Below are 17,882 nucleotides of genomic sequence, written 5' to 3'. Positions count from 1 at the left end.
TTCTTAGTCTTATTCACATGTTTTGATATTTCTTCTCCACTCTATGTGCTAATTCTTTAGTTTTCTCCTCAAGCAATGACATCTGGTTCAAGTTCGGGCTCAGCCAAAAAGAGTCTTATTGGCATTCAAAAATAAATAAAATAAAAATTGACCTTTACGTTGTCGTATATTATTCGTATTTCCCTCCGAATATTCCTCGTAATTTTATGTTCAAACGGTAAGTTTCTATATATATCTGTATATCGACCGTAACAAGACGACAATGTGTTAGAGTTGTTTACAGAGAATACTCAAATGGGTTTGCTTGGTTTCTCTTCTCCTCTTGTTGTTGCCGTTTTCTGTTTGGTTTTGAATGCAGCTTCGCTTGTTAATGGAGGCAAAACTAGCAGCTTTGTCAGGAAAGTTGAAAAGACCATTGACATGCCCCTTGATGCTGATGTCTTTCAAGTCCCTCCTGGCTATAATGCTCCTCAGCAGGTTCCTTTTCTTTGATCCTTTTCACTTTTATTGTCTCTCATCTTCGTAAGTTTGTTTGTTTTCCTAAGTTAAATAAAGGGTAGGGTTTTTTTTTTTTTATAAAGATAATTTTAATATTTTTTTAGGTTCATATAACTCAAGGGGATCTTGTGGGGAAGGCAGTGATAGTGTCATGGGTTACAGTGGATGAGCCAGGCACTAATACAGTGGTTTATTGGAGTGAAAATAGCGAGCAGAAGGAACAGGCTGAGGGCAAAGTTTATACTTATAAATACTACAATTATACTTCTGGTTACATTCATCACTGCACTATCAGACATTTAGAGGTGAATATTTTGTATTGTAAATTTATTTGTAATTGAAGAACTTTCATTTTGAATATTATGTTGATTTTATTCTTTGTGTGAATTCTTGGCAGTTCAATACTAAATATTACTATGTGGTTGGCATTGGACACACCGAAAGACAATTCTGGTTTGTGACTCCTCCTGAAGTTGGCCCTGATGTCCCATATTCATTTGGTCTCATTGGTAATTCGAATTTGGAATTGTTACTTCGTTTTGGTTTTTAGTAGTGATTTTGACAAAATTTTATAGGAACTCTACAAAATCTTTGTCCTTTGGTGCTTGTTATATCTATATGTATGTGTGTATGTCTAAGTTACTGTTGGGGCTTGGCTTGCAGGGGATCTTGGTCAGAGTTATGATTCAAATGTGACACTTACTCATTACGAGAGGAATCCACGAAAGGGGCAGACTCTGTTGTTTGTTGGGGACTTATCTTATGCTGACAACTATCCTTGTCACGATAATAATAGGTGGGATACATGGGGAAGGTTCGTTGAAAGAAGTGCTGCTTATCAACCTTGGATATGGACAGCCGGAAATCACGAAATTGACTTTTACCCAGAAATCGTAAGCGTATCTTAAGATATCCTTGGAAAGTATACATTTATCAATTTTCCATTTCCTAACATGAATCAGCAGTTCTATGATATCTGTTTAGCAGAAGAATTGCTATGTAGTATACCTCTCAGACAATTTATTTTCAATCCTGCAGTGTTGTCTTCAATCTGAAAAACTATTGCAGCTAGATTCCTAATCTGTTAAATCTTCCATTGGTAGCTAATTGTTACTGCTTCACTGCCTAGTTATGAGAATGGCTCGCATCTTGGGCTTCCCTAGGGGCTAAGGGTTCTCTATGTCTCATGAGCTAGGCATGCCAATTATTCTTGAGATTGGGGCTGGAAAATGAAATAAAATTAGAACTTGGAAAAAGTATGCTATAACTGTTACTGCTTTTGCCATTGTTGGATTTGTAACCGTCAGTAAATGGTAAGACAGAAGAGTTGTATCTTTGTTGCAGGGTGAAACCGTACCTTTCAAGCCTTATTCCCACCGTTATCATGTTCCTTACAGAGCATCGGGAAGTACTGCTCCCTTTTGGTATTCGATAAAGAGAGCTTCAGTTTACATCATAGTCTTGTCTTCATACTCAGCATATGGTAAGGATGTGTTATTACCTACAGTTATTAACAAGAATTTCAAACTTCACAATTGTGCACGATGCACGTCTGCAACAAAAATTTATGTTTAACTAGCAGTTCTGACTTCTGAGCGCATTTGTGGTGATCCAAAAACTGCTAAACAAAGACTACCTTCTAGCTGCTTTGTGATTTTTGTGCTCCTTGCTTTGGGTCAATGTACCTGATTCACTCTAAGGGAGAACACATTGTGTTTTTCCAACAGAAAATTTTGATAAAGGAACGTTGTGTTCACATTTCGTGGGGACATATCTCTTTGTAGTTTTCTGGATCTCCATGTAGTGTTGTTTTGGTATTTAGTAATTTCAATGATAACTCAAATTCTGGCAACGGCCTCGCATACTTCTTCGAAGTTTCTGCTACCGACTAACTTTCTCTGTTTCTCTAGGAAAATACACTCCTCAGTATAAATGGCTGGAAGAGGAGCTACCAAAAGTCAACCGAAGTGAGACACCATGGTTGATTGTTCTCATGCATGCCCCTTGGTATAATAGCTACAACTATCATTACATGGAAGGAGAAACCATGAGAGTAATGTACGAACCATGGCTTGTGAAGTACAAAGTTGATGTGGTCTTTGCAGGCCATGTCCATGCCTATGAACGATCTGTAAGTATTCCTTCAACGATATTACATTCTAAACTGATTTTTAGTTTCTTCAAGTCTCCTTGTATAGTTATGATAGCTTTAGCACTCTTAGAATGTGCTTCAGAAGCGTGCCATTTTCTGTCTTCTTTTGTTTTTCAAAATGATATTCATCTCTGCTTATGGAAATATGAAAGTATTTCTCCTTTCTGCTCTTACTCAAGACAACTTGTATATTGAAATTGCAGGAACGTGTTTCCAACATTGCCTACAATGTCGTGAATGGTCTTTGCAGTCCCGTTAAGGATCTATCTGCACCCGTGTACATAATCATTGGTGATGGAGGCAATCTTGAGGGCTTAGCAACCAAGTAAGATCATTGTACATATAATCAATCTTCTTTCACATAAAGCGGACTTTATTTTTTGGGGTTGTAGTCAGATACTAATATTTCTTGTCGATACAGCATGACGGAGCCACAGCCAGCATACTCAGCTTATCGTGAGGCCAGTTTTGGCCATGCCATTTTTGAGATCAAGAACCGAACTCACGCTTACTACGGTTGGAACCGCAATCAAGATGGGTATGCCGTGGAAGCTGATTCCATGTGGTTTTTGAACAGATTTTGGAGTCCAATTGATGATTCTACAACAGCAGATTCATGAGATATATACACAACTTGATCCTGGAATAAATACAAAATCCCGAGTCATTGATAATTTCAATCTTTAATGTAATGCTATTTGTATACGTTGTTCTTGCCTATCGATAAAGCAAAACTATATGATTCATACAGGTCAAATGTTTGGCTTTCAGCCAGTTGTTATTTAGTCATTTTTAGACAATAAATTTACTCACCAAATTTCTTTTAAACATTCGTGTGAGTTATAACATAAGATGAAAAAACTTTAATCTACTGATAATATGACCTTATAATTAAAGTTACAGTAAAGGTCAACTATCCCATAATTAAAGGATAATATGATCTTATAATTAAAGTTACAGTAAAGGTCAACAATTATATAGTTGAAGGATTATTATTTTCTTCTGATATGATCATATATTAAATAAATAATTGAAGTGTTGATTAATAATTATTAATTAAAAAAAGTTAAATTTTACCTAAAATTTTATTAAAAGATACGTGATAGTAAATTTTTAAAAACTCAATAAAATTTATATCAATTCTTTTAAGAAACTCAAATCAAGAAACGATAGTATTTCCTCACCGAGAATCCTATTCCTTAATCATCAATCAGGTCAAAGATTTGAACTCGAGAAATCATATCCATGAGGAAGTTTTGAATTTAAGAGAAGAAAAATCCAGTCTCGAATTCAATTTCTCAAAGTAAAATCTAATAAAACCCCTTAATTTATTTTTTTTGAAGTGATCCAAAGTTTGCAAAATTATATAAAAGTACATTGAAAATGAAAATATTATTATTCTATTTGGAGTCAACTTAGGAATGCAACGTCGTCATTTTTTACGAAAGAAAATGTAAAAAGCTCGTCTCGTAGTTACTGAGTTGGCATTTTCATTTCGAAGTGCCCAAGCACAGAGCACAATTGCACAAACTGGCTGCGACTATTTTGATTCATTCATTGATCCATCGTTTTGATTCAACACAATTTTAAGAAAACAAACACATTCACTTAAGCTTCCACTGATCAAATCAACCAGAACCCCTGATTCTGATCAACACGCTTGCCAGATCTTTCTCCGTACGAACGGCGGCTGATGAGGTAACACAACGTGTCCGGTAGAATGGCGGAGCAGCTAAGTAGCTCAACATCAACATCACCGATGGAAGCTAATAACGACAACATTAGCGATATTAATAATTGTTCAATATGCTATTTTGAGGGCACATTTTGAGTGAGTTCCACTAAGCGAATGTGGGAAATCTTGAGGTTTGGATTCTACTCCGTGAATATTTCGAAAGTTTATATTTATTTAATTAAAATGGTACTTAGGTGAATGAGAAATTATCTCTTAAAGTGCACTTTTGGAGTTAAAAATTTGAAAAGAAATGAGGTTTATCCCACAAGGAAAAAATAAGCTAAGGGATTTGTGTTTATATATAGACACTTACCCATGCATGAGCAAGAATTATAAAGATAAATGCTCTCTCCACACGCGCGTGCGCAGGGGGTGCAAATCTAAGACTGATTTGGTTGAACGCGTGTACGTACGCGAATGTCAGCCCAAATGTGTATAACAATTAAATGGCATATATTGAATTCGAAAATTCAATACTATGCTACTATTATATCCTCACATATATATAAAAAGGCATTTTCATCTTCTCTTTCTTACACACAAGAATAGCCAGCACATAGGGCACTTCAAAATTTCTTTCCTCCTTCTGACGTTCTGTTTTTTTATTGAGTTTGAACGTTGTTGTGGTTTGCCGGAATTATTTGTCAGTGTTTGACGGATAATTCGTACCCGTTGTATACTAGTAAATCTAAAGTACTGCAGTAAGTGGTAAATCTATTTTAAGGACACTGTGTTACAAGCCTCGAGTTTATTTCTTTTGTTTCGTTAATTTCTTTTCCCTGTTTCGTCATTTCCAGTTGTTCTTACTTCTTTTTTTTCCAGTTGTTTTCCTATTGTTCTTAATTGTTAACTCACTGTTATTTATTTAACAACAACAACAATAATAATAATAATAATAAAGACAATAAAAATAATGAAGAAAAAGAGAATGTAATAGATCCAGAACTGTTCAGTTCCATGCTTCAGCAGGCGACATCTGATTCCGATTCCGATTACATCGGCGTTCGACGCCTCCTTCTCTTTCGCAAAGCCGAGTCTGGCGTCCGTCGCCGACTGGTAACTTCTTTTTTTTTCTCCTTTTTGTCGCGTGGGATGTTTAAATTCAGCGTAATATAAATTATCGCGTTATCATTAAGTTTTAAATAATTATGAGTGTTTAAGTTCAACGTGTATCCTTTTCCGGTTGGTGAATCTACAATCAACTTTGATCTGTATATTAATTTTATTTGATGATTAAGCAATTGCTTCCCACATTGTTATGTATTGAAGGATTGGAGATGCAATAGGAAGGGGTATGTGGCCTATCGTAATTACATCCACATGCCAAGAAATTGGGAATCTATTTTAAGGACACTATGTTACAAGCCTCGAGTTTATTTCTTTTGTTTCGTTAATTTCTTTTCCCTGTTTCATCATTTCCAGTTGTTCTTACTTTTTTTTTTCCAGTTGTTGTTTTCCTATTGTTCTTAATTGTTAACTCACTGTTATTTATTTAACAACAACAACAACAACAATAATAATAAAGACAATAAAAATAATGAAGAAAAAGAGAATGTAATAGATCCAGAACTGTTCAGTTCCATGCTTCAGCAGGCGACATCTGATTCCGATTCCGATTACATCGGCGTTCGACGCCTCCTTCTCTTTCGCAAAGCCGAGTCTGGCGCCCGTCGCCGACTGGTAACTTCTTTTTTTTTCTCCTTTTTGTCGCGTGGGATGTTTAAATTCAGCGTAATATAAATTATCGCATTATCATTAAGTTTTAAATAATTATGAGTGTTTAAGTTCAACGTGTGTCCTTTTCCGGTTGGTGAATCTACAATCAACTTTGATCTGTATATTAATTTTATTTGATGATTAAGCAATTGCTTCCCACATTGTTATGTATTGAAGGATTGGAGATGCAATAGGAAGGGGTATGTGGCCTATCATAATTACATCCACATGCCAAGAAATTGGGAATCGCAAACACCAAGCTACCAGAGTACTCCTGGAAACAGGTTGCTGAAATTTTACTTGATGAGTATGAGCACTGTATGTTTTTTAATCATGATCTCTCTAGCTAACCCTGGAAAAGCTTTGAATCCTAACTGAAGATCATAATTATAGTGGGAATCAGGTCGAATGTTGTAATGTCTTGGAAGGTGATAAGTTGATACTGAGATTGAACAATAGTAATGCGCATAAATTTCTTTCTGAATTTGAATAATTATCTTTTCCATGCATATTTGAACTTATTTGTTTGGAACTCAAATTGAAAAGTCACTGTCTTGCTTATTTCTTGATTTTTGTTTTTGTTCAGGCTTGGCTGGTCCACATTTGGGAATGTGTTAGGAATTGGAAGATTTTGTATGTTTTAACATGAACTACATAATAATACCCAAATGAAAATTTATGGAAGAATTGAGAGAGCTTCTATCTGTATTAACTTTACAGGTCACATGATGTGAGGGTAGAGGGCTCTTTCTTCCTATTTTGGTATTTCCTTTTTCCAAGGGGACCATATAGTTTTGATTTATTCTTTATTGCCTTGTATTCTAAACTGTAAAGGAGTTTTAATGACCATGCAAATTTCTGATTTATGGGTTCTATTTTAAATTTATGTTTCCACATAATTCTGATATCAGGGTAATTTACTGGTTGATGCATCAGTGGGCGATGGCTTCCATCTTCAAGTCCACTCTCCCTTTTGTATGAGGTGGACAGCTGGAGATCTAACAAGGTATGTACAACTTATATGATGAATTACTTTTCTTATTTCCTTAAAATGCTTATTTTTACCTCATTTTGCGTCAAGTTGGAGAACTGAGTGACTCTAGAGTTGGCAAAATTTGACACGACCTGAATACTCGACACGAACCCGATACGAATAAATCGGTTTGGGTCGTTAAATTTGACACGATTATTAAATGGGTCGGGTTATGGTCAAAATTTTTAACTTATTTACCCGATCAATGACACGATTATTAAGTGGGTAAACGGGTCGTGTCAACTCGAACCATCTAACACGACCCACTAAAATATGACATTTTTTACATTTAAAAAAATATAAGAATATATTTATAATTAATATAAATAAAATAACATAAAGAAATAAGCTTTAAGCCTTTAATATATTGCGCCCCAATTGATAAACATTTCTAGCCACTAATTAAAAAAATAATTTCCACCTAAAAAATCTAGATTGTTGCCAATTAAAAATTAAGATAAAAAATTTTTCTGGTGCCACAATCCATATACTGATGTACCTTCGGTCTTATCCACCTACCACCCCCACTTTCTTTGTCATTAGCAAACACTTGATTAAATCTCAAGTTTTTCAATTCTAGCAAGTTGCAAGACTTTGATCGGCTGCTCTTGAGATCAAACATTCATGGCTAGGTTAGTTTAAAAATCAATTTCTCAATTATTTAAATATTGTTTGCATTCTTTAATGGGTTTTGTTTTCTATTGCTTCATTCACCCGTGTGCTTATAGGTTATAGCTTTTGCAGTTTGGTTTGAAAGTAATTCTTTGTAAATTTGTTTAAATTTTTGACACTTGATTGCATTCCTCTGTTATAACTTAATGTTACAATCATTATTGATATGATTTTTTTTAGTACAGTAGTAACATGGAACCAGATCCAAATAATGATAATTCAACTAACATTGAAGCCTTCTGACATGGACATCGAGTGAATTTGGAGGAACTAGAGCAAGATGGTGACAATGATGTTCCAAAGAAACAATGCAAGAGGAGAAGAACATTTAAAGCATGGGGTATGTTCACTAAATTTCCATTAGATGCATACCAAGATGGAAAGGAAAGGTCTATGTGTGTTTGTGGAAAAGTTTACATTAGCGAAAGTAATTATGGGACTGGTAACATGTTTAAGAATATTAAAAAAATGTCCTAAGTTAAAAAAGCCACGTGACCCCCATCAAATGATTTTAGACCATTTAGGTTCTATATGGTCATGTTCTTCAAAATTTGACCAGATTGTCTTTCGTGAGTTATTGTCTGCAGTAATTGTGAACCATGGTTTACCTTTTCAGTTTGTTGAGTTTGATGCAATTAGAACTTGTTTTGAGTTTCTAAATTCTGAAGTACAAAATATTTCTAGAAATACAGCAAAAGCAGATATCCTAAAAGCTTATAATGCAGAAAGACTTAAGATTAAAGCTATATTAGAAGAGGTTCCTGGTAGAATTTGTTTCACCTATGATTTGTGGACTGCTTGCACTATTGATGGATACACGAGTTTGATTGCACATTTTATTGATAAAAATTGGGTTTTACAAAAAAAGATTGTTGAACTTCACCTTGATGCCATTGATAGGTCACTAATTAGGTACACATATGCGCGACGCAAGAAAAGAAGTACCTAGCTGCTAATTACCTTGATTTACGGGCAATTTGGGAACATTGTTTGGGTATGGATATAGTAATCAATATCTGTCATAATAGCCATGGAATCTGGGTAAATATGGGTAGGGTTTATTTATGATAATATGTAGGCAATAAAAGAGGCATAAGGGAAAGTGTATGGGTATCGAGAATTATTTTGCATTGAGCCTTGGCTCTGGGAGAGAACCAGGTCTCTCGAACTACCTGGCTGTTAACTTGTCCCTTTTAATTTCAAAAAAACACATATCCCTTTTCTGTCAAACTATCTACTTCCACTACAACAAAATCAAGGGTCTATCATTTGGTATCAGAGCAAGCTCTGGGAATATGGTCATGAGGATGGAATCACGGGTGGAGTTCGTGGAAGAGGTGGTGACGTTGGTACAGGGGGAGTTAGGTGCAATCAAATAGGAATTGCAGAAAATCCCTAACCTGGAGTAAGGAATCGCTACCTTGATGGAGAAGCTCGATCAGGTCGTTCAGACACAAGAGGATGCGAAGCGAGAGAATGGCCGATTTTAAGCGTCAATGACAGGTAAGACTCCGAAGCAGACTAATGGAGCAATAGACGGGAACCTTGGTAGAGAGATGACGCTCAACGCTCGGTGGGATCTCCGACCTAGGCGAATTGAACTTTCTTTTTTTGATGGAGAGAACCCCGACGGTTGGATATTAAAGGCAAAGAGATATTTTACCTTGCACCGGATGACTAACACAGACAAATTGGAGACAACCATTATCAGTTTTGAAGGGGAAGCACTGATTTGGTTTGGATGGGAGAACAAGTGGAGACCATTCCTGAGTTGGGAGGAACTCAAATTTCAACTCCTTTTGAGGTTCCGGTCTCTACCCAATGGCTCCATTTATGAGGAATTTTTGGTTCTTAAACAAAGTGGATCCGTGAGGGAGTATCGAAGACGGTTTGAGCAAATGGCTTCCACATTAGAAGATATATCTGAACAAGTTTTGGAGTCTACCTTCATAAATGGGCTGAACAGTGATATACGGGCTGAATTAATTGTATTGGGTCTAAATGGGCTTGAAAAGGCTATGGAATTAGCAATGAAATTGAAGCTAAAAATTTAGAGTCTAAAAGTTACACACGTGGGCCTGGGCATTCTAATTACTTACCTATTAGAACTTAGATGGGGCGAGGCACTACAGCATTAGAGACTACAATTCCAACAAAAACTCACGAAGGCGGAGGATTTCGAAAATTAACAGAGGCAGAACTGCAATCCAAGCTTGAACGTGGCCTGTGTTATAAGTGTGACGAAAAATTTTCACTAGGACATCGTTGCAGGAAACGAGAACTACAAGTGGTACTACTTCAAGAATATGAAGCAGAGGCATATGCAATGGAAGATGTAGGTCGAGAAAGTGAATTGGAGTCCAAGCCGACAGAGGGGGCTGAAAATCAAGTGGTAGAGGTGTCATTAAATTCGGTGGTGGGGCTCACTTCACCTAAAACGCTAAAATTGGCGGGTGAGATTAATAATCAAAAGGTGGTCGTACTTATCGACAGCGGCGCATCACATAATTTTATCTCGAACGAGCTTGTGTCAATCTTGAAGCTTCCCATCACTAATACAAAGCCTTATGGGGTAATTTTAGGAACTGGTTCAGCCACCAAAGCTCAAGGAATCTGCCGAGGCGTAGGGTTAATTTTACAAGGAGTAGAGACAATAGCAGATTTTTTACCTCTAGATTTGGGTAGTACTGAGATTATCCTTGGAATTCAATGGTTGGAGATGTTGGGAGTGACTCACATTAATTGGAAGACTCACTCTATGAAATTTAATGTGGGAAATACACCGGTGAATTTACAAGGGGATCTCTCATTACACAAAACATTGGTATCACTTAAAGCCATATGTCGTACCATTATACACGAAGGATATGGGTATGTAGTGGAGCTTGGTGCAGTAAGAGTTGCCACAGAAGAAACATTTATTTTTCCCCATGAGATTGAGACAGTGTTAAACAATTCTAAGGAAGTGTTTGAGGTACCTATAGACTTACCACCTTTTCGTGGAAAAAAGCATGCTATAATCTTAAAGGAAGGAATTTCACCTATCAGCGTCCGTCCTTATCGATATCCTCAAATACAAAAAGATGAGATTGAGCGGTTAGTAAAGGAGATGTTGGCGGCCAAGATCATACAGCCTAGTGTGAGCCCTTTTTCAAGTCCAGTACTACTAGTAAAGAAAAAAGATAGGAGTTGGAGATTCTGTGTGGACTATCGTGCCTTGAACAAAGAGATGATAGCAGATAAATTTCCCATCCCAATGATCAATGAGTTGCTGGATGAGTTACATGGAGCAACTATGTTCTTTAAGCTTGACTTGAAGTCTGGATACCATCAGATTCGAGTACGGCCTGAAGATATTCCTAAGACGGCTTTCCGAACCCATGAGGGTCATTATGAATTCTTAGTCATGTTGTTTGGGCTAACTAATGCACCGGCAATATTTCAAGCACTAATGAATCAGGTTTTTCGACTACACCTTCGTCATTTTGTGTTAGTATTTTTTGATGACATCTTAGTGTACAGTCGCAGTATGACAGAACATGCACAACATCTGGCAGTGGTATTGCACATTTTCATAAAGTATCGACTATATGCAAACTGCAAGAAGTGCTTCTTCACTTGTACTTGTTTGGAATATTTGGGGCATATCATATTCGGGATGATGTGGATGTGGACAACTCTAAAATACAAGCCATGCTTGAATGGCCAGTACCACAGTCAATTCGAGAATTGCGAGGCTTTCTAGGACTTATAGGGTATTATCGTAAGTTTGTCAAGGGGTATGGATTGATTGCATGGCCTCTTACAGAGCAATTGAAGAAAGATCGTTTCGGGTGGAATAAGGAGGCTATGGAGGCATTTGAGGCTCTTAAAAAGGCTATGACCACGGTTCCTGTTTTAGCTCTTCCAAACTTCACCAAACCATTCGTCATTGAAATCGATGCATCGGGGTATGGTTTAGGTGCCGTCTTGATGCAAGAAGAACAACCAATGGCTTATTACAGCCAAGGGCTAGGGCAACGAGCGAAACTGCGTTCGATTTATGAAAAAGAATTGATGGCTATTGTCTTTGCCATTCAAAAATGGCGGCCATACCTGTTTGGGAGGAAATTCCTAGTTCGAACTGATCAACAAAGCCTAAAACACTTATTGGAGCAACAAATTGTGGCACCTGATTATAAAAAATGGATGGCCAAGTTACTTGAGTATGACTTCGAAATTCAATATAAACCAAGTGCAAGCAATAAGGTGGCTGATGCACTATCGAGAGTACTACTTCCTACAGAGTTACACCAGCTGGTGGGCATACAATGGTTAGATTGGGAGGCCTTTGTTGTGCAAATTTTATTGAACTCGTAAGTGTACGAAACTATTGTAGAATATATCAATGGTGACGAGTGTCGATCCCACGAGGAGGTGAATTTTAATTGTGTGTAGAATTAATTTTTCTAATTGGGTGGTTGGATTTATGGTAAAGATGATTTAAAATATCCTAATATTGGAATTAAAATGGCAGAATTAAATTAAAGTGGAAACTATAATAATTGTAGCGCTTGGGTATCTGGATCCGTATCAACATGCACCATGGGCTAAATATTTCTTATTAGTGTCAATTAAATCATGAGGGGGGAATCCACACCTCATGAACCACACTCCAATCAATATGGTACTAAGGGCTTATCGTGTCAAATAATAATAATCTTGTATTAGGGAGCCGGTGAAACCAAGGCGGTATCTAGACAAGATTATTATTATTTGTCGACGAGAAGTCAAAACATCCACAAAAACTAGAGGGAAAGAGAAAATAAATTTACCAAATAAAGTCCATGACACATGTTGAGACTTCACCTTCAACCCAAACTTGAAAAAAAATTAGCTACTCATAATTGAACTAGGAGAAAAATAAAAATTTATTAAAATACATAGAAAATATAAGATGGAGAAGGAATTACAGAAAATGGAGCCCAAAAATGGATTCAGAGATATCAAATTAGGGGGGAAGGCCCCCTTTTTATAGATACATTGAGTAAATCATGACCATCGGATTAAAAACAGTTTGGATGCTCAGGATTGCGCCACGTCATCAGTCAACAGTACACAGTTTGACCACGCGATTTGAATAGTCAACCGGCTTGAACAGTGACGCGGTTTGGTTGAAAATAATCATATATATATACATGTACCGTACGTGCGATTTTTGGTCCACTAACATGCTGCCACGTCACCGATCAACAATGTATTTAAATTTTGTCTAATAGAATCGTGACAACTCATCAGTCAATGTCACATCATCGGTCGATGCCACGTCATCATTTCGTATGTGTGAACAGTGTCATAAACAGTAACATGGACAGTATCGTACATGTGAATAGTGTCGTACATGTGAACAATGACATTTTTCATTTTATACTCCTCCTAAGGTTTTCGACTATCCTGAGTTCAAAAGTGATGTCCGTTTTGCCGTCTGATTTCTCGTTCATTGTGAAATGACCATGATGCCCCTAAAATACATAAAATACTTAATTAAAATAAAACACACGTAATTAAATCACAAGAAGTTTAAATACATAAAAGTAAGGGTGTTACTAAGACTTGAAATGTAAAATGACGATTTTTTTCTTTATAATTATATATTTTCTAACACTCAACAGCCTTGCAGCGGGAAATTGATAACGATGAATTTTTAACAAAATTGAAAGTGGAGCTGCAGCAAGGAAGAACGCGAGCTACCGAATTTTCCTTGGAAAACAATCGGGTTTTCTATAAAGGGCATTTGATGTTGCCCAAGCATTCTACCCTACTACCTTCTATTTTGAAGGAGTACCACTCTGGGTGGACATTCTGGAGAGGAACGTACTTATAAAAGAATAGCTGCTGATTTTTTCTGGGTTGGCATGCGTGGGGCCATTTCCAAGTGGGTGCAGCAGTGTGATGTATGTCAAAGAAGCAAAGTTATGTCCATGACGTCGGCAGGGTTGTTACAACCCCTTGCTTTACCTAACCAAGTTTGGGAGGACTTAACAATGGATTTTATAGAGGGCTGCCCAAGTCAGAAGGTATGGATACAATACTAGTGGTGGTTGACAGGTTGACTAAATATGGCCACTGACACAACTCAAAAGTGTATTACTCTCAAGTATAAGAGTGTCTAGTTATAATATAACCCGGTGAGACCGGGGTCGAACCACAGGGAGTTTTAAATCTAGTAAAACTAAGAAAATTAATTGTGGGGAAAAGAAATTATTTGAAATCAATTTAAAAATAAACTAAGGTTTAGGATCCAGTCTCTGTATTCAAACTATAATTTTAATACTCTCTCATTTATATTTTGCCTCACTTTTACTAATTAATTATTATATTATTTAATTCTATGTGTGTGGATAAATATAGAATAAAGTACTTAATGTGCTACACTATATTAATGTGTCGACATTATATCAAAATGCCATAAAATCCAGTGAGATTATAAATTAACATGATATAAAAATAATTAGAAAAGAATAAAAAAACTCATTTGAGAAAATAATAATAATTAATAGTTTGAAACATTGAGCTTCACCCTTTACCTCAACTTAATAAAATTAGCTATTCATATTGAAAGAAAACACAACACTCTTTTTATTTGATAAACTTTTTGAAATGTATTACAAAGAAAATTAATACAAACGGAAACAAGAAAATAAAAGAAACAAGGAAAGAAAGAAAATCTTCAATCTCGGCTTCAGCTCTCAAATTAGCTCTCTCGACTTTTTTGAAAAGGATCCCCCCTCAGCTTCCCAATACTCCGGCTTTTATAGGCAATAATTGCCTCATCTTCATTCTTTTGATTCTTATTTAATTTATTATTATATTATTATATTATTTTTATAATTTAAATAAATGTTGAGAAGTGTGATGGCCAGGAGGCGTGATGGCCTCCTGACCATCAGAGGCAACCAATGTTTTGGTTTCCTTTTACTCTTTTGTCTTTTTGTTCTTTTTTTTTATTTTTTATTTTTTTATTATTAGATCTCCTCAATTGTGTTCTAGTAGTTCTTCTTTGTTCCCGCTTTAATTCCAATTCCATTTTTATTCCTAAAAAATATTTACAAGATAAAAATTAACAAATTACGAATTAATTTAACATAAAATATATTTGGGGAGTATTAAAATAATATAGAAATAATGAATGCATTAATCGACACAATAAGTGAAAAACTAATAATTTTATCTTTATTAAATGTACATTTTTTAGTGTCAATCACCCACTTCTTGCCTCTGAAGCACCCATTTACAGCTCGAACGGTGGTAGAGTTATTCTTGCGAGAAATCGTTTGGTTGCATGGGGTACCTAGCAGTATCATCTCTGATCGCGACAAAGTCTTTCTCTGTCACTTTTGGTGGGAATTATTTCACCTCCAAGGATCGGAGTTGTGTCGTAGTACAACCTATCATCCTCAAACGGACGGGCAATCCGAAGTGGTGAATCATTGCTTTAGACATATTTGTGATGCTACATCTCGGAGAAACCGCAGGTTTGGTGCAAATGGTTAGCCTGGGCAGAATACAGGTATAATAACACATACCATAACACCATTAATTGTACTCCTTTCAAAGCACTCTATGGGCGGGATCCACCATCGCTCATTCGTTACAAATCATGGAGTACTTCGGTCTCGTCAATGGAGCAGCTCTTGGAGGAGCGAGATGCACAGTTAGATGAGCTTAAACTACATCTCTTGTGTGCTCTACAGAAGATGAAGTCCAGGGCTGATGCTAAGCGGCGAGATAAAGAGTTTGAGGTGGGAGAGAAGGTTTTTGTAAAAATTAGACCTTATCGCCAGAAATCTTTGGCAAACTGACGCAATGAGAAACTCGGTCCACGTTTTTATGGCCCTTTTGAAATTGTGGCTCGTGTAGGTGCAGTGGCATATAACCTATCCTTACCCCTCAGCTCATCTATCCACAATGTCTTTCATGTTTCCCTGCTTCGCCGAGCTCATGGGGTGACTAACTCTTCTTCCCTTTTGCCGCCACATTTGTCACCTGACCTGGAATTGTTCATAGAGCCTGTTGAAGTTATTGGAGTGCGCCATCTTGACAATGACCGACCTGCTCTTTTTGAAGTTTTGATTCAATGGAAAGATTTACCTCTGTTTGACACCACTTGGGAGCAGTTCGACACCATTCAACACCAATTTCTTCTGTTTCCCTTTAAGGACAAGGTGAAGCTTGGGCGGCGGGTAATGATGGGCCACCAATTAGGTACACATATGCGCGACGCAAGAAAGGAAGTACTTAACTGCTAATTACCTTGATTTACGGGCAATTTGGGAACATTGTTTGGGTATGGATATGGCAACCAATATCTGTCATAATAGCTATGGAATCTGGGTAATTATGGGTAGGATTTATTTATAGTAATATGTAGGCAATAAAAGGGGCACAAGGGAAAGTGTATGGGTATCGAGAATTATTTTGTATTGAGCCTTGGCTCTAGGAGAGAACCAGGTCTCTCGAACTACCTGGCTGTTAACTTGTTCCTTTTAATTTCAATAAAACACATATCCCTTTCCTGTCAAACTATCTACTTTTTCTACAACAAAATCGAGGGTCTATCAGCCATCTCCACACATTGGACTTTGTTTGTATAAAAACTTATTATCTTTATGGACAGAATGGGGTGTTGAGAAAAATATATTTTCTATAACATTGAACAATGCTTCAGCTAACGAGGCATGTATTACTATGTTGAAATCTCAGTTCAAAATTAGGAAAGCTTTACTGTTTAATGGTGATTATTTACACATGTGTTGTTGTGCTCATATCATCAATTTAATTGTTCAAGATGGATTAAAAGCAATAGAGGGAGGTAAAATATGTGAAAGCATCTCAAGGTAGAAAACAAAAGTTTTTGGAGTGTGTTAATCAAATGTCCTTGGACATGAAAAAAGGCTTGAGAGAAAATGTCCCTACAAGATGGAATTCCACTTATATTATGCTTGATTGTGCACTTTATTACAAAATTGCCTTTTTTCACTTAGCTTTAAGTGATTCTAATTATAAGTATTGCCCTTTAGAAGATGAGTGGACTAAATGGGAGAAAATTAATAATTTTTTGGCATTTTTTTATGAGATTACTTGCATATTTTATGGATCAAAGTACCCCACTTCAAATTTGTATTTTCCAAAAGTATTTGCAACTTATGTAACTTTGAGGGAATACTCAGAAAATGGGGATGGGTATATGAAAGACATGGGGAAGAGGATGCTTGAGAAATTCTTGAAGTATTGGTCTGACTTTTGTACAATTTTGACAATAGTTGTTATTTTGGATCCTTGTTACGAGTTACAATTTGTTGAATAGGCATACAAAAAGATTTATGGTGAAAATTCCAATGAGTTAAAAAATATTAGAGAGAAGTTGTTTTCATTGTTTAATGAATATATGATCATTTCGACTGAATCTACCAATACATCTTCCATGCAAGGTTCGGTTTCTCACTCAAATGAGAATGATGATAGAAAAGGCAGAGGAAAATTGGATTCATGTCTTGAGGTTAATTTTATTTATTTATATAGATATTTTTAATCGCAACTTATTCTTGTTTACGTCATAGTTACATGTTATGTTTGATGAATTTTAGTTACATTTCATGTTTGTTGAATTATTTCTTTTTTTTTTCATGTATAACAGGAATTTGATAATTTTGAGAGCATGGAATCTAGTTGTACCCAAAAAACTCAGCTGGAGCTTTATTTGAGTGAACCACGAGCTGATAGGAGCAGTCACTTGGACATTTTAAGTTTTTGGAAAGACAACCAAGTTCGTTATTCTAAGCTCGCTTCTATGGCTCATGATGTCTTAACCATTCCAATATCAACAGTTGCATCTAAATCAGCCTTTAACGTAGGTGGTCGGGTTCTTGATCAATTTCGAAGTTCACTTAAGCCCGAAACAGTGGAATCAATAGTTTGCAGTAGAGATTGGATTTTTGGACAAGAAGGTTATCTTTTTTTTTTTTTCTCAATTCTCTTGTCTTTATGAATATAATATTTGTTATGGTAGATTCTGAATTATGGTTATTTACAATTTT

At 36.2% G+C, this 17,882-nt stretch overlaps 1 protein-coding gene across 1 annotated transcript; it reads left to right on the top strand.

Moving 5' to 3' along the window:
• LOC18034340 (purple acid phosphatase 2) lies at positions 1 to 3,478 on the top strand. Its single transcript, XM_006423338.2, has 8 exons — positions 1 to 477; positions 603 to 803; positions 896 to 1,007; positions 1,162 to 1,391; positions 1,843 to 1,981; positions 2,409 to 2,629; positions 2,854 to 2,975; positions 3,072 to 3,478. The coding sequence occupies exons 1-8, from the start codon at positions 295 to 297 to the stop codon at positions 3,268 to 3,270; spliced, it is 1,407 nt and encodes a 468-aa protein (XP_006423401.1). The 5' UTR covers positions 1 to 294; the 3' UTR covers positions 3,271 to 3,478.
• The last annotated feature ends 14,404 nt before the right edge of the window (positions 3,479 to 17,882 follow it).

Source organism: Citrus clementina, unplaced genomic scaffold (assembly GCF_000493195.1).
Source record: "Citrus clementina cultivar Clemenules unplaced genomic scaffold, Citrus_clementina_v1.0 scaffold_8, whole genome shotgun sequence".
NCBI classification, from domain to species: domain Eukaryota; kingdom Viridiplantae; phylum Streptophyta; class Magnoliopsida; order Sapindales; family Rutaceae; genus Citrus; species Citrus x clementina.
Note: the sequence above shows the minus strand (reverse complement) of the source record. Positions and strands in the feature narration are given on the sequence as shown.